This window comes from Lampetra planeri, chromosome 6, assembly GCF_965212315.1.
Source record: "Lampetra planeri chromosome 6, kcLamPlan1.2.h2, whole genome shotgun sequence".
NCBI lineage: Eukaryota > Metazoa > Chordata > Hyperoartia > Petromyzontiformes > Petromyzontidae > Lampetra > Lampetra planeri.
The window spans coordinates 9,100,319-9,116,290 of NC_136112.1; the positions used below are offsets into that span (position 1 = coordinate 9,100,319).

Here is a 15,972-nt window from a genome sequence, read left to right on the forward strand (position 1 = left end):
CAAAAAAAAGATTTCATCGACCCATTGGCCTTCCAGACACACGTGTTAAAGCCATGTTTGTTTTAAACAGCCGAACCCCATGACCTCGTCTGGGACATTCATTGCCATTGGGTGTTACAATGACCGGTCGGCGCATCCAAGGAGATGGAAATAATTTTTTATCAATTTGTTTTCATGCCGTTTGTATTGTGGACATTACCAGCAACAGGATATACCCAAAACTTTTTACTTAAAAATACAACGACATTTTCTGGCCTTTCAACAAATTTATTACAGTACGCACCGAAACGTAACAGCAAAACATTAAATATTGCTTTTACTATACAGTGTTTAAAATGTTTATGAAATATTCATTATAAAACCCAGCATTATAACTAAAAACGACATTTCAAGAACACTAAAATGATGTAGATATCGGTACAGTAGAATGTGCCTTCAAATATTTTGGGCAGGATGTACAACAGAAACGACACGTTATATATTTGTAATGTTCCAAAGTGCCTTTGGTGAACACCTATGCACCACTTGGTGCCCTCCACACCTTCACCTACGACAACAGAATTCCAACCCACGCCCCACCAACTTCGCAGCATTCCAGCTCCATCGTTGTGCACCATTGCTCTCGCCCGACCAGTTTCACACGAGTGAGAATTTGTCGGTGTGTGAACGGAGATTGTCAGCACAGCTGACAAAACCTTTGAGTTGAGGTTGGCCTCTTAACAACACGCGGGTGCACATTCGTAAACCCCAGAGACGAACTCCGAATGCCATTTGGTACCACGGCCAACGTGACATCCTCCAATCGCAAGCAATAACAGAGACTGCTTGGTGGCTGTCGGTAAAATAAAAAATACAAATACAACAGCGGACACGAATGGCGGTATAGTCCCTAAGACCAAGATGGGGAATTAAGAGACACGTTTCTTAGTTGCAATTAACGCAAAAAGTAAAATTTCAGTCGACAATATGCATCGATTTTATATTAAATTTTTATCCCTGCAAAACAAATCCCCACATAACATTACAAAACCCACTCTTCAACACTCTACCTACCGATTTTCATTTCTGACTTTTCCCGCAACAGGAAATAGCCCCCAGTTAGAATCGAGCTTCTGAGTAACGACGGACAAAAGTCCAAATCGGTAGACTCTGCAAAGCGTTTCGTACTGAAACTCTATCCCTACAAAAATAATTCCCATATATGAAACTTACAAAAAATACTTTAAAACACTATTGCTATTCACGTCTCACTTTTTAATCTCATTATAGGCACGTGTCTCTCCTGCTCGTGTCCAAGCAAAGACAAATTTAACGCTCCTGCCCACCCCCACTCCGGGCCCTTTTCAACGAGGCGACGCAGCCTCTCACGAGGACGTTTCGTCGTCCATGCCCAGCTGCTCCTTGAGGAGGTAGAGCTGCTTGAGCGTGATGTTGCTGCCCCCGCACACGATCACCACCACGGAGGGCAGGTCCCAGCTCAGCTTGCCCTCCCCCTGCAGCTTCTGGATCACCTTGGAGTAGACGGCCGCGATTGCCGCCCCGCACGCCGGCTCCGCCAGGATCTTCTCATCGTCTGCAGATGTAAAAATTTGATCAAATCAGTATTTATTTAAATTTATAATCGCACTTCATATCCGTGAGGACATCTCACGAGTGCTTTACACATGACCAAGGGTGGTGGTGGCATCAGCTTTGAAAGATTTATCGCGCACGGTTGGTGATCGAGCAAAAAGACTGTGCATCAAACTCACCCAAAAACCTCTCCATGGCTTTCACAGCTTCCTGGTCAGAGATGACCTCTGAGAAGACCGGGTGTTCATTGGCCACCTTGAACGAGTAGGCGCCAACCCTTTTGGCGCCCAAACTTTTCGCTACGCTGTAAACAACAAAGACAAAAATGTCACATTCCGTGGTCGCCTGTAAAACACCATGCCAGCAGGACCTTGCATTGGGGAATTTTTGCCAATTCTATTCGGGATAAAACCCGAGTAACCAGAGAAACCCACTCGTGTAAGGAACTACATTTATGTAAAGCGCCACACAGATAGGTTCAATAATCCATTACTGTAGTGCCATCTCCTGACCACTTTGCAGCCGAAGCCGATAAACTTGTGATATTCTCAGGCAGTCTCACATTAAAATAAGAAACAATACTCATCCCTCCTTAGGTTCCAATATCTAACAAGATTGGGTTAATTTATCGTGTACTTGAAGCAATGGGTGGCCACTGCTTAAATGGAGCTCCAAAGCCATTGAGCCTGCCACTTTCCACAGCGAGGAAGCAGGTCACAACTTTATGCTTAGCCATGGTAGCCTCTGTTTGTAAAGTCGCGTGGTAGAAGCGAAAAGAAAATGGACCTCACCCTGGCCCAAGCAAAAAGGCCTCACCCCGGCCTAAGCGAGCAGGCCCTCACCTGGTGATGCTGGGTAGTGTGACGAGCTTCCCAGCCTGAAGCGCGGCGTTGAGGCTGTCGGCCCCTCGCGTCTCCATGGCGATGATGGGGACATCCTCCCAGCCCACCTCCCTCAGGCCCTGCACCACGCCACACATGAGGCCTCCACCACCCACAGACAGGGCGATGGCACCCGGCTTGGAGTGCATGGAGGCCTTCAGCTCGTGCACCAAGCTCGCGTGGCCCTCCCTGTTGTATGCATGCACACCGTGGGGGGAGGGGGGGGCAAATGGAGAGGTTATGCAATGCACGCTAATGTGTGATGCAGGTCAATTTGTGATGTGGGTAAAAGTAAGTTAACCGATTATCCTGGTTGCCCATTTAGTTAACAAAATTTAAAGTTCTTTAAAATCCATCAGATAATAATGTATGCCTTCCAAATTAAGTACCGTTTCCTCTTTACGAATATGATAATAGCTCAACGCAGATAAAATAAATATACACGAACATGAAAGAGCACAACAAATATTGTGTACGCGACACTACAATACAACCTTTTGTATACACGCACGAAACCCAACACAATCTTGTGAACAACAGAACTCACCAAATGAGAGGGTTGTCAAATGGGGGAATGTAGACCCAGTTGTTGGCTTTGGCCACCTCCATCGCGTACTCAATCGTATCGTCCAGCATCTGGCAAGACGGCAAGTGGGAGAGCAGTCAGCACGCGAGTGAGCCACCTCCCTACATTGGCTTAAGCCCGAGCGCAAAGCCACTGCCTCCAGCTGAAAAATAACTATCTCATTAAAAAGAAACAATGCCCTTGGCAACCAAAGAAAATTCATGACCCACGTGCCCCGACTGGCTTGCTTACACACTCAGATATGCAGGTAGATAGGTAGCTAGATTTGGTAGTAGCTAGTTCGCTAGGCAAGTGGCTAGGCAGGTGCCCCCGTATTTCTATCCATGGGCGAGCCCCAACGTGAACTACGGAGATTATTTTACAATGCGATACCTGGAGACAAAATAATTCCAATTACCTGCCGCTCAGTCTTAGATGTCATATTCTTAGGCTTTTTCGGTAATGTCACGTAGGTAAAAAATTAAAATACAGTTAATTATAAAAATGTAATTCTATTAATTTTCTTTTTTCTTTAAAAAAAAATTATTCTTTTAATTTTTTTTTTTATTTTTTTTCTACGCGACTTAACCGAAAAAGCCTAAGAATATGTGAAGAAGTTGCATCGCCACTCAGGCCTCACCTGTCCGTGAATGTTGACGGTGGCTCCCTCGTCGCGCAAGCGCTCCACCGTGAAGTTCGGGGTGGTCGTGGGGACGTAGATGGTGGCCGGCACGCCCAGCATCCGTGCAGAGTAAGCGGCGGCCAGGCCGGCGTTCCCGCCTGAGCACCCGGAGGGGGTCAGGGTGGTGGAGGTGGAGGGGGGGGGGGCGGAAGAAACAGACATCACAGTTAGGAATGCCGGCGCTTGTAAACGATTCATGTTTATACCAGCGGTATAACGACGCATTGGATTATCTATTGATACTGAATGCACATGCATATAACCACACGTATAAAAAAATACAAAAGGTTTCTCACCGGAGGAGCAAACGAATCGCTGACATCCTCTCCGTGCAGACTGAAATGAGACGGGGGGGGGGGGGGGGGGGAAAGAGTTAGTTTGAGAGACATCGGAATATTTGCAATAACAAAGCAGAAAATAAACTCCTTCCTCCCCCCCAATGTAATCACTCACAAAACATGTATTTTCAACTGGATGGCATGGAACACATTTGCAAAATGCAGAGACACCCAAAGGACGATGGACAGTGGTCGAGTCTAATGACAAAATGGCAGCCAAAGGAGGAACAGCTTCCGACAGGACGCCCACCGTGATGAAATTGGCGCACGCACGGGAAGGATCGTCACATTGCAAGACTAAAACGTTGTGACGGCATCATCTAGCAGGGGATATAGCCAACGGCTCGTGATGAATCTCACATGCACGAATTAAATAACGTGTCGCGATGGCAAGTAGAAAATCCGAAGAAACGATGCAAGGTTAAGTTCCTGGGAATGAAAACCACCCCATCTTCATCAGCACATAGCGCACTTTGGTCCGTATAGTTCACAAACGTGCTTAGCTTTAGAAAGTCAGAGGCATTCGTACAAAACTAAAAAACATGCAATGCACGCGCCATTCATGCACCGTCACGTGGGTGATGCGGGGGGGGGGAATCAGAGATTCTCCCTAAGCTGCATTTACTGGTCACCCATCTCAAAAATCAGAATCTTTATTTACGTTGGAGAAATCCGACGAGCTACGAAGCTCTTTTTTACATGGACCCCTGCCGAGCTGCGATCATTCGCAGGCAGCATTTCAGATATTTACTGTGATTTGCTGCTCCCAAGAGGGCAGTCTCCTCACCCTCCTCGCCACACACGAACACAGAAACATCTCCACTCAACGCCACCACCGCCACACGCAAGGAGGAAGGGGCAAAGACTGCTCACCACTTGGCAGAGGTGTCCGATGCCGCGGATCTTGAAGGAGCCCGAGGGCTGCGCGTTGTCGAGCTTGAGCAGCACGCGCGTGCCGGCCACGCGGCCCAGCGCCAGGCTCTCGCGCAACGGCGTGCACGCGTGAAGGGGCAGCAGGGGCAGTAGCAGCGATGTCGTGGGGGAGCCCAGGGACGAACCCTTGAGCGCCTGCGCCGTGTCCTGCTGCTGCTGCTGCTCCAAGGTGGGAGCTTCCACCGTGATGGTCTCGATCACGGGCATGGCTGCTGCTGTTGTCGCTGCTGCTGTTGCTGCGATCAGGTCAAGAGGACCGCCGGCAATCGCTAGTTTTAGGTTCGGTTGGCAAGTGTGTACATTTGGTATCTCGCTTGTCAGCCAGCGAGCGAGTTGTTTGCCTGTACTGTATGTTGAACTTCTTTCGCACCATACGTAGCCAACCATGCTAAATCGGAGGTGCGGGGGAAGGACAACAAACTAAAAACTCGACTTGGTGGCAAATTTATTAATATTGAAAGTGCATGCATAGAATCGCACTGGAAGAATACAAGCGTTTGGATTCGTATGTTGTAATGGTTTTATGCCATTCTTCAAGCCACTCGAGGTCACTATGCTCACCAACGTTTAATAATTATTATTGAAGCTTTTGTACTGCTCAACTGGTCTACGTTTGTACATATGCAAACATTTTTACGAGTGACTGGTGTATCCGGCTCCTGCTCAACTCAAATAATTTAACTATTGTTGGTCGTGATTAGGGTTTAACGATTTCACTCACTACCACCAATTTAGTTAAGTCACGATTTGATGCGGGAATCTATGCGGGTTTTTATTTTATTTACAATGGCAGTCCAGTGGTATCGCCTCTGGCGGGGGCAGGGGTCATGCAAAGCCACTGCTTGACATACAACTTGGGCTGAACGATTTGGGGGAAATATCTTATTGGCGATTTCGATTTGAAATCGATTAATCGTTCAGCCCTACATACAACACACCCGAACCGACGCGAACATATTGCGAGATTAACAATTGATATCAATCGATTATGTGAATGCATCATTACCACACGTATCATTTGCTGGGATTATACCTCAATCTCACCAGGCGAGATTCCACTCAGATCAAGTATTTTTCGTTATTTAATGTTTCCTCGCGGAGATTGCACGGAGTTCAATCGGCCAACCTCAAAGCAAAGTTGACTACAGCCGATCCGTGTGCGTATGCGTGTGGTGCCAATACCACTTCTTGCATAATAAGACGATACCTGCTCAACATAGAAACCGCGGCCCATGCACCACAGTAACGAGACGCCCAAATCAAGTGGCCAGTTCCCAGCCTTTCCAATCTCGGGGGGGGGGGGGGGTAGGGTGTTGTAACAGTACCGTGGTCTGGCCCTCTGCTCCAAGGCTTGACCCCGCTGTGGGTCACGACCTCTGCGGGTTCGACAGAATGCTCGACCCCGCAGGGCTGTATTTAAGCAAGTGCCTATTAAGGCCACGCCGTCTCTTGCGACGGCTCCAGCCGCCGCCGCCGCCGCTGCATATTTTGTGCAACCAATACGGAGCCCGTAGAGGCGAGTGGCTCGCGATCTGGAAGGTCGCGAGTTCAAATCTTAGTTTGGGGGGCGGTTGACTCGGCCCATCAACCCTCCCGTGAGTCGACGCGATGAATTCAAATCGCCGTCCAAAACATTGAACTCGCAGCCCGACATAGGAATGTAGAATTTCCACAACTGGTTTTGAGCTGTAAACGGGATGATGAGCACTCCTTTGAGCAGGAAATTGCTTGAAAACAGAACGCAAAGCAGTGAAGGTCTACTCACCCACGGGCCCTTAAAGAGATTAACTCGGCACAGAATTCACCCCATCACGCCAATATCAATTAAATTACAAGTTTATCAGCAACATTGAGAATCAAATGATGCACGTGTGAATTAAATCACCAATACCGATAAGCGTTGTTTGATAATGCCAACGCACGGGATATCTTCGTCCTGCCCCGTGTCCCCCACGCGGAAAGGCAGTTTCTAAAAATGAGTCGTCTCCGCTAAGGCTACCAACACCACCAGCAGTGTATTGGAACCCACTTCAGATGCTCACGCAGCGGTGTTTGAAGGCGTCTGTCGTGTCGCGTCACGTCAGCAGGAGTAGCTCATTACGAGCACTGCGAATGCGATCGCACGCGTTGCAATATGCATTTCTTCAGCAAAGCCTCAGCGAGTACTCAACACCACGTGATATCGCTATAGTCGATACCCAAACGGAAATTTACATCATTCAGCTCGTACAGAATCGCCCTACTTGCTGCACTGCCGTTTGCATGCATCTTGCTACCGCGGAGGGCTGGCTACTCGCAGCAAGCATCGTTCCAGCTGCTGTTCTAAGAGCCCTCTCTCTCGGTTCCGCCCGGCTTTACGTCTCTTTATCCAGTTGCATTTGCCCTGCCACGCAGCGGTGACCAACCCCCGTGTCTTATTCTGCAAAACGAACGCACCCCCTCCCTCCCCCGCCCTAACTCCGCAGAGCGTCATTGGAACCTCATTTGCCAGAAGAAAAAATATGATAATTGTTTTTTTTTACCCTTTTATCTGGCAACAAAACTGACACATTTTTTGTTCTTTCGCAGAGCGTGTTAAGACACGATATGAATGCACGTTGCATCGTACACTACGGGCAGATCCACAGACTGTCCGAAAGATGGGGGGGGGGGGGGGACATTGCGAGTAAGCAACTACCCCGCTTGCTGTGGACCATGGAGCAGAGGGGTGGGGGTTGGGGAGGCTCGGAAAATCTTCGCTAATTAAAGTGATCCTGATGGCGGTGCCCCGGGGTGAAAAATAATACACAATGGCCGAGGCAATTAAATGTTTTATTTCTGGGACACTATTTGTTTCCCAGGGGTGTACTTAGCTCCGCGACTGGGGTACCAATCGATCCGAAATCGGTGCCACACTCCGCGATGTCGCAACGCAGCGAGGACGATTGCGCCGAGACCCTGAACGCTCGCGGTACGCACCGTAGTGGTGGTGCATCGTGTACAGCTCGTCGAGAGGAGTCGATTGCCGCATCGCCGACCATCAACAGACTATAAATGACTGCATCACGGACATCATGCGAGTACCTGGGGCTGTGGTACCATAAGGTTCAAATATTGAACGAGAAATGAAACATCTGCCAACGACGCGTGGATTATAGCCCAGATGCCCCCCCAAACTGTTGCTTAGACAAAAGACAACCCGCGCGAGCGAGCAGTTCGATTCGCGCGACTCCCTTTAACTCCCCGTGCCGACCGAGGTGGCGAAGTTTGTGGTGGCCGAGACGCCTGGGCAGTAGGACTCTAAGTCTACAGACTGCGTTAGAATGATCATTCTCGTAGTGTCACTTCGGTGGCGAGGAGGCTACGAATTCCAATACATCTCGTAGATTACTGTGCGAATGCAGATTGCTCAACGCAATGCAGACGGTTAACATCGTGTGCGGTAGAGGCATCGGCTACAGCGTGAGAACGACTATTTGCAGACACCCCTGTATGGAAATTGTCAAAAGGTGGATGACAACATCAACTCGTTTTTTTTTGTGATTGGTGAAACCAGACAGACGAAGCCTGGGCGGTCGATCTTGATTCGATGCGCCCGAAGGAAATTTGTGCACAACGGGCGAAGGGTGGCAACAAAGAAGCACGTGGATGCGCAGAGACAAAAAGGAGGAACACGTGGATAAGAGCGCGTACTCAAGTTGTGCGCACGTCGTGTTTTTGTTTTGTTGCACCCGAGTCAAGAGCCACATGGCGATACCTAATAAGTGAAACTGAAAACTGAAATATGGAGCGCCCCCCCCCCCCCCACCGTGCGTAGGCAACCGTGTTAATCGGAGGTGACGGCGGAAGGACAACACATTTGTATGGAAAAGCAAAGTTGGCTTTGGGCAGGACACTGCACTCAGAAGGGGTGGCGATGGCCAGTGGTCGAGACTAAGGACGGAACGGCAGCCCCAAGAGAGGAACGCGCCAATAGCACGTCCACTGCGGAGATGGAGCGATGAAAACAACCCCGTTGCTCCAAGGGCAAATGAATTGTTGCATCAAGAGACCAGGAGACGGGGAGGGGGGGGGCGGTTGGAATGGCCTATATCTAGCAGTGTACAGATCACGACTGCTACCGCTGTTGCCGATGGCGACGACCTTACGATCTTCCACCACAACGCAATACAAAACTTCAGGTCGTCAAGCGCGTACAACATTGATCAATTAATTACGCATGCGGTCCCACCAATGCAACACATAACGCAAGCTTGTTTGGATAGCAGGGTGGCTGCGGCTGTATGCAATACACAGACAGTCAGGCAGGTAGACGACAGTAGCTGATACCCACCTCGGTATTTGCGGTGATGAGCGGGGACGAGAGCGCAATGAACGACGACACGGAGGGAGCGTTCAGCACGTAGAGTCGGCTGCTCCGAGGCGCCGCCTCTTAAGCCGCGGCGCGGGGGTGCGGCTCCGTCGCGCAGCGAATCAGGCGCGAGATCGCGGACAACGCCTCCGGGCGGCATGCGTGGAGTGCGTGTGTCCGTGTAGGTCGACTCAGCCTCAAATGAGTAACAGGTGTGGTGTGTAACAATCCCGCCCCCCGCCCCCACACACACACACATCAGGCGCTGGGGAGACAAAGGGGGCTGGTGCTGGTCACTCATCCACTCGTGTGCCGTGCCGACATTCGTTATGTGCTCGCTAACAGCACTTGCCCCGAAAGTCCAGGTGTGGCTGGGGATGCAAAGGGGGCTGTGCGTGGTGCTGACCCCCCCCCCTCCCCTCGTGTGCCATGCTGGCCGTCGTTGAGGCGCTCGTTGACAGCACTTGCCCCAACAGTTTGGCGAAGATGACTGGGATAGCGATGGAATAAAAAGGTTCGAGGAGTGGTTGCATCGTCGGGTGGCTGAGTGAATGAGCGGCTGGATGGATGTGCGGGTATGGGTGAGTGAATTGATGAGTGAGCGGGTGAGTGAATTAATGAGTGAGTGAATTAATAAGTGAGTGGGTGAGTGGGTGAGTGAATGAGTGATTTAGCTGCTGGATGGATGTGTGAGTATGGGTGAGTGAATTGATGAGTGAGCGGGTGAGTGAATTAATGAGTGAGTGAATTAATAAGTGAGTGGGTGAGTGGGTGAGTGAATGAGTGATTTAGCTGCTGGATGGATGTGTGAGTATGGGTGAGTGAATTGATGAGTGAGCGGGTGAGTGAATTAATGAGTGAGTGAATTAATAAGTGAGTGGGTGAGTGGGTGAGTGAATGAGTGATTTAGCTGCTGGATGGATGTGTGAGTATGGGTGAGTGAATTATTGAGTGGGTGAGTGAATGAGCGGCTGGATGGATGTGCGGGTATGGGTGAGTGAATTGAGTGAGTGGGTGAGTGAATGAGTGATTTAGCTGCTGGATGGATGTGTGAGTATGGGTGAGTGAATTATTGAGTGGGTGAGTGAATTAATGAGTGAGTGAGTGGGTGAATGAAGGAGTGAGTGGGTGAGTGAATGAGGGAATAGGTGGGCGAACGAATGTATGTTGAACTTCTTTCGCACCGTACACAGCCAACCGTGCTAATCGGAGGTGCGGGGGAAGGACAAGGGGGAAGGGCGGGTGAGTGAACGCGAGAGGGTGGGTTGGGCGAGTGAACGAGGCAGTGGGCGGGTGAGCGAATGAGTGAGCGGGTGATCGAACGAGTGAGCGGGTGACTGAATGAGTGAGCGGGTGGGGGTGTGTGGGGGTGAGTGGGGAGTGCCACCGCTGTTGTTGTTCTCGGCCGGCACCACGGGTCAGAAAAACAACTCCCTGTTTGTGTCACCTTTCCGCAACGCGAGTCAGACCCCCACACAGTCGCTGCTTCAGCGCTTTCCCGCAGCCGTAAACACGAATCGGTGATGTTTTAAACAATGTTCATCAAATGAATAAGTGGTGTTCCGTGCTTTTTTTGGCGAATGAACTTTCCCAAGTGTCTGTGTGTGTGTGTCATAAGCGATGAAGGTCTCTCCCACGCAGCCTCCATCTCTCACGACGCAGCAGAGACGTCACCCAAAGCATCTCTCTGCTAGGAGGAGAGGCAATCGCCCCAAACGTCGCCCATTGCGTGTTTCCCATGCCACTGTTGGCAGGATTCTTGATTAAAATGTTACATTGTGCTTGTGCAGCGCTGCCAAAGCAGTATCAAAACCGAATTGATTTTAATGAGAGCTCGGGGCCAACCGTGTTGCGCAAACGATTCCAAAAAAATTAACCCGTAAAAACAAAGTTTTTCACTATAAATCCTTTATATGCGTGGCGGCTAGAGTCCTCTCGTCCTCTGGCTTGAGATGGCTGCCACCTATGGGTCAGATGATTGTTTGTCAGCATTAAGCAATTGGTAATTGAGTATTTAAAAAAATTTCCATAAACAGTGTAAAATTTTTGAAAACAAATTTCACGAAAATTAATTGTCACGCACAACGAGTCTGTGTGGAAAATGTCAGCTCGATTGGATCACGGGAAGTGGGTTAAAAAACGACCGAAAGATTTGCACGGTCCTAAGAAAGCAAGCAAGCACGCAAGCAAGCAAGCAAGCACGCGAGCTTAATATAAAGGATTTAAAAATATATTCGCCTGTGGAGGACGCGGGGATCGATCCCGCGACCTTTGGCATGGGAAGCGAGGGCGCTACCAACTGCGCTACTCCGCCACGGCCTGTGGAGGGGTTACGCTCTGGGCTCCTACACTGTGACGTTCAGCCATAGCCATGAATGAGTTGTATTTGAATAAATGTAAAACATTTTTTTTTGTCTAAAAAGTGTAAAAATTTTGAATTTTTTTCACGAACATTAATTGTCTCGCACAACGAGTCTGTGTGGAAAATGTCAGCTCGATTGGATCACTGGAAGTGGGTTAAAAAACGAGCGAAAGATTTGCACGGTCCTAAGCAAGCAAGCAAGCACGCAAGCAAGCACGCCAGCAAGCAAGCAAGCAAGCGAATTTAATATAAAGGATTTAAAAAGGAAGACAGCACCGCATTCACGAGCGCATTAGTTGCATCTGCAGCAGAAGGTTAGAATAAGACGCAAACCACAGCGCGAACATTCGGCGGCTCCTCGTGCAGAAGGGTCGCCTTACGGAACGCGCCTGAGTGCGTTCGGGGAGGACGACTTACTTCGTCATTCGCATTGTAATACAGCACTTGTGGAGCCACCACCGAGGGTTGCGATTCACCGCACAGTTGTTGTGAAACTCCCTTCCCGGCGGGGGGCGGGGGGGGGCATCGAGGAGGTGCCGTACCCTGGCCGAGCCAGGAGAAGGTGGTACACAGTGCCGGATTAAGCTAGTACGGCGTCTGTAGCAGATGTTATAAAGGGGGCCTAATTTAAAAAAAAACACAATTATTAAAACACAAATGTTTTACTTGTATAGTAAAGTAATTGTGTTTTTTCATTTGCTGTACAGCCAGATAATACGACAACATCGCTAACCTTAAACACCCAGTCGTTCATAAAAGTTGAAGGCAGTATAGCACTATAGTAATAGAGCAAGTGCAGAATCGCGGGCGACGTTTGACTCGTCACTGCGCGAGTTGGCGAGTGAACGCGGTCGTGTGTGGGGGTGTTACGAGCGCGTAGAGAAGCACAGCGGACATTGGGGTGCGTTCAACGAGACGAGAGGCGGCGCTCAGCTCTGCCCCGTGAATCGTGGGGGACTGGTTCGTGAGGTGGCCTCTGTCACGTGGCGCTCACGGCCGCACGTGTTCGGACACTGAAATCATCAACAGCCATGATCTATCTCGCTGGTGGATGAAGCTCTCCCCCGCAAATGAGACAATCCACATCGCCGTGGCACTTACACGCGGGCGAGCCGATTTCATCGCTCCATCTTCCGCGGTGGATGTTATCTCGGTGCGTTCCATCGACCGCCTTGAAATAAAAAAACAACAACAACCTTAATTCACTCAGGAAACCCTCACCGAGTCTCAGGACTAATTTTCAGGAGGGTCAATTCCATGAATGAGTGTTTGGCTGTGTGCGCGTGTGGAAAGGTACTGGGGAAATCTGGAGAAAACCCAACGACAACACTGCACGCTCCGCACAGATAGAGGCAACAAAATTAATACGCAGACATGCACCTCCACATATCCGTCCCTTTGCGTAGCGATGCTCTTTAGTATCGATGCAGTGACCAACTGCTGTACTGCCATCTGCTGCTCACCATGTTCCCTGCCGTCTATTGCCCACACCCACCGTTGCGTCAAGCCTTATGAACCAGAATGGTGAATTATGGTCAAATTACGCCCCACGACCAGCACGGCGTGGGCTAGGATTTCTAGGTGAATTGCCAAGGCGCTGCACACGTGCAGAAAAGCATCTGCTTTAAATTCCGCAGAGTCATGGTTTTGAAGTCCATAATAACAGTGGCTTGTTTTTATTGTGCCTGCGTATGACGCCGCACGGGTGAGGAGCGGTGGCGCAGTGCTTAGCGAACTGCGCTATATATATGTGTGTGAACCCGGCCATCCGGGCACGGCTAACATCAATGCCTGGCGATATCGGAGGTGCTGTTGTTCCCGTCCCCCCCCCCACACACAACTTTACAAACCCTCAATGAATTAGTGCGGTGGAGTAAAATTATCTCCATGACCGACACGACATTGAGAAGCCTTCATCCAGCAGTTGATGGACAAAGGGCGTTAGGTTGAAATAAAAAAAACACGTCATTGCAAGTTCTTTCCCAATAACAAACTTCTTAATATACCATAATATTACCATAGCAGGTTTGTTTTGCTGTAAAATATTATATATTAATTTATGATCACTTATGATGATGCTTATAATCATGATGTATCTCTAAACAGTGGAACATTTCGTCCAGGCGCTGGTACCAGCTCGGTGGTTACGTGAGACAACGGTCCCTGCTCATTATTCACATCAATGGTCCCACACAAACAGATTATATACACCATTGGTACCTCATTTGGCAGTAAAAAAAAATCTGATAATAGTTTTTTTACCATTTAATCTGGCAACAAAACTGACACTTTTTTTTACTGGCAAATGAGGTTCCAATGGTGTAAATGCTTGACCCGAGCTCTCATACTCTGATGGTGCATTGCCTTTGAGTTGTGCGCCTTTTGGCGTCATCTGGTCCAACCCATGTGAGACTAGGCTCTAAGGAAAGCTGTCTCGGGTGTGGACCAATCAACTTCAAGGACAGTGCATATATTATCAGAGTTATGTTTTTGTTTGCATTATGACTACAGGTATTGTGGTCTATGCAAACATAACTCCTCGTAAAAAAGGTGTCAGTTTTGTTGCCAGATTAAAGGGTAAAAAAAACTATTATCAGATTATATATAATTATGAAAGACGCAAGGTTTTGTTTTCGTGTGTGTGCTGTCGTTCGTTTGGTAACGCAGGTCACCGTAGTTCTCACCAGGGCCAAACTAAATTAACTTGAACCGCTATGTAATGGAATTAGTTACGTAACAAGTAACACAAAAAAACAAGTAAAGGTTGCAGATACAGGCAAGTGCACTTACCGATAAAATCTGGTGTAGGCGCAGCCCTGCAATGTCTCTCGTTCATGCCACTGCTGGCGGAAGGGCCTCCACTTCCCTGTAGGCAGCGCTTCAGAGCCCCTCTAGAGCAGTGCTACTTCACCTTTACTGCAGCCTTGCACGCCCATTTGCTTCTCAGTCGTGATCACATGTATAATCTACCTAAAGAACCAATGAGTATAACATGTAACATGTTAATAAATACATAGGTGTGATGAAACAAAGTAGTTGTACTTACGTGCCCCGTGCTTAACTTGCCATTCGATGATTTACCTTCTAAAGCAAATCTGGCATCTTCTTGGTTCTTTCGGTAAAGTCACGTAGAATGGAAATAATAAAATAATAAAAATAAAACATAATAATTCTCACGACGTTTCGGCCACAACGCAAGCAGCCGTCCTCAGGTTCTTCGCTTTGCGAGTGATTCGGTCACTTGGGTTCTGTATCCGTGTAAACACAATAATCATGTTTTCGTTGAGTTTATCAGCACGTGCGTCTAAGCAAAGCAAACGATGGCGCGGTTATGACCCTTGTTTCATCAGCGGAACCACGTTTGGTAAACAAAATATCGATAAGGCTTCGCCGTTTAAACTACAGGGATGGGCACTTCCCAATAACATAATTATAGTAAACTGTCAGCCTGTGCTGGGGGGAGCGACGGCGTAACTGTTACGAGATTGAGTTAGATTCTCCACCCAGGCTAACACGCGGGCAGTCGAGTTAGTTGCATATACACGCCGCGTAAATTCCAATGATGTTCTAACTTGTATCACTCGATGCATAACCATCCACTTGTCAGATATTCATGGAACGGTGAAGCGGTTGCTTTTGTAAAAACCTGGCAATTAAGGCTGCTCTATTTAAGACCGGAAGCAACAGGAGAGCTTCACCATCCTTGCCCGATGAAGCTGATTGTAATTATCAGCGAAACGTCGTACTACTCAAATTTTAAAATGCTGTTGATTCTCTCTTCAGCACACCGGTGGGCTAAAGAAGTGAATTATTTTGTCCTTTGAAAAAGTGATACATTTTTTACTGTTGGTGGTGGAGGGTTATGACACATTTATAAATAACGCGATCTGACCCAAAAACCTATATTATGAATAATATTGGTCGCGAAAGCCTACGTGTTAAATTAACATTAAAAGGTTGAACAAACTAAAAAAGTGTGCATGAGAGCGAGGCAATGAGGAATACGGTACATTGATGGTTATTCTGGTAAAAAAAATCACCGAATGTAGCTGGTTGTAATTATCAGCGAAACGTCGTATTCAAAGTATACATTTTGTGGGTTTACTCTCCAACACGCCGGTCTGTTACAGTAGTAACTAAGTAACTAATTGGCACTTTTGTAAACGTGACACACTTGACTAATTAGCCGTATCGGGTGGTTAGTGGGTTAACGACGCGATCACCACCCCCCCCCCCCCTTTATTACGGATACAGTACTTACGCATGCTAAGGACACAATTCAAACTGATAAGAAAGGAGGACTCGATGG

The 15,972-nt window shown here is 48.4% G+C and overlaps 1 protein-coding gene and 1 long non-coding RNA gene across 2 annotated transcripts; both read right to left on the reverse strand.

Annotated features, from left to right (window-relative positions):
* Positions 1 to 246: 246 nt before the first annotated feature.
* Positions 247 to 9,476, reverse strand: SDS (serine dehydratase). Its single transcript, XM_078595493.1, has 8 exons — positions 9,284 to 9,476; positions 4,912 to 5,207; positions 3,997 to 4,036; positions 3,659 to 3,798; positions 3,001 to 3,089; positions 2,415 to 2,642; positions 1,752 to 1,876; positions 247 to 1,573 (listed from the first exon to the last, which is right to left on the reverse strand). The coding sequence occupies exons 1-8, from the start codon at positions 9,459 to 9,461 to the stop codon at positions 1,365 to 1,367; spliced, it is 1,305 nt and encodes a 434-aa protein (XP_078451619.1). The 5' UTR covers positions 9,462 to 9,476; the 3' UTR covers positions 247 to 1,364.
* Positions 9,477 to 11,856: 2,380 nt separating this feature from the next.
* LOC144719675 (uncharacterized) lies at positions 11,857 to 14,908 on the reverse strand. The gene is made up of 3 exons (XR_013585647.1): positions 14,745 to 14,908; positions 14,454 to 14,633; positions 11,857 to 12,834 (listed from the first exon to the last, which is right to left on the reverse strand). It is a non-coding gene; the product is annotated as an uncharacterized LOC144719675 (long non-coding RNA).
* Positions 14,909 to 15,972: the final 1,064 nt, after the last annotated feature.

Excerpts from the sequence above, each read along its gene's own strand:
- SDS (XM_078595493.1), bottom strand. The coding sequence starts at position 9,461 with ATGCCGCCCGGAGGCGTTGTCCGCGATCTCGCGCCTGATTCGCTGCGC. Across the intron at positions 3,799-3,996 it reads GCGATTCGTTTGCTCCTCCG|GCGGGAACGCCGGCCTGGCC; the intron begins GTGAGAAACCTT and ends CCGGGTGCTCAG. Across the intron at positions 3,090-3,658 it reads CCGTCAACATTCACGGACAG|ATGCTGGACGATACGATTGA; the intron begins GTGAGGCCTGAG and ends CCGTCTTGCCAG.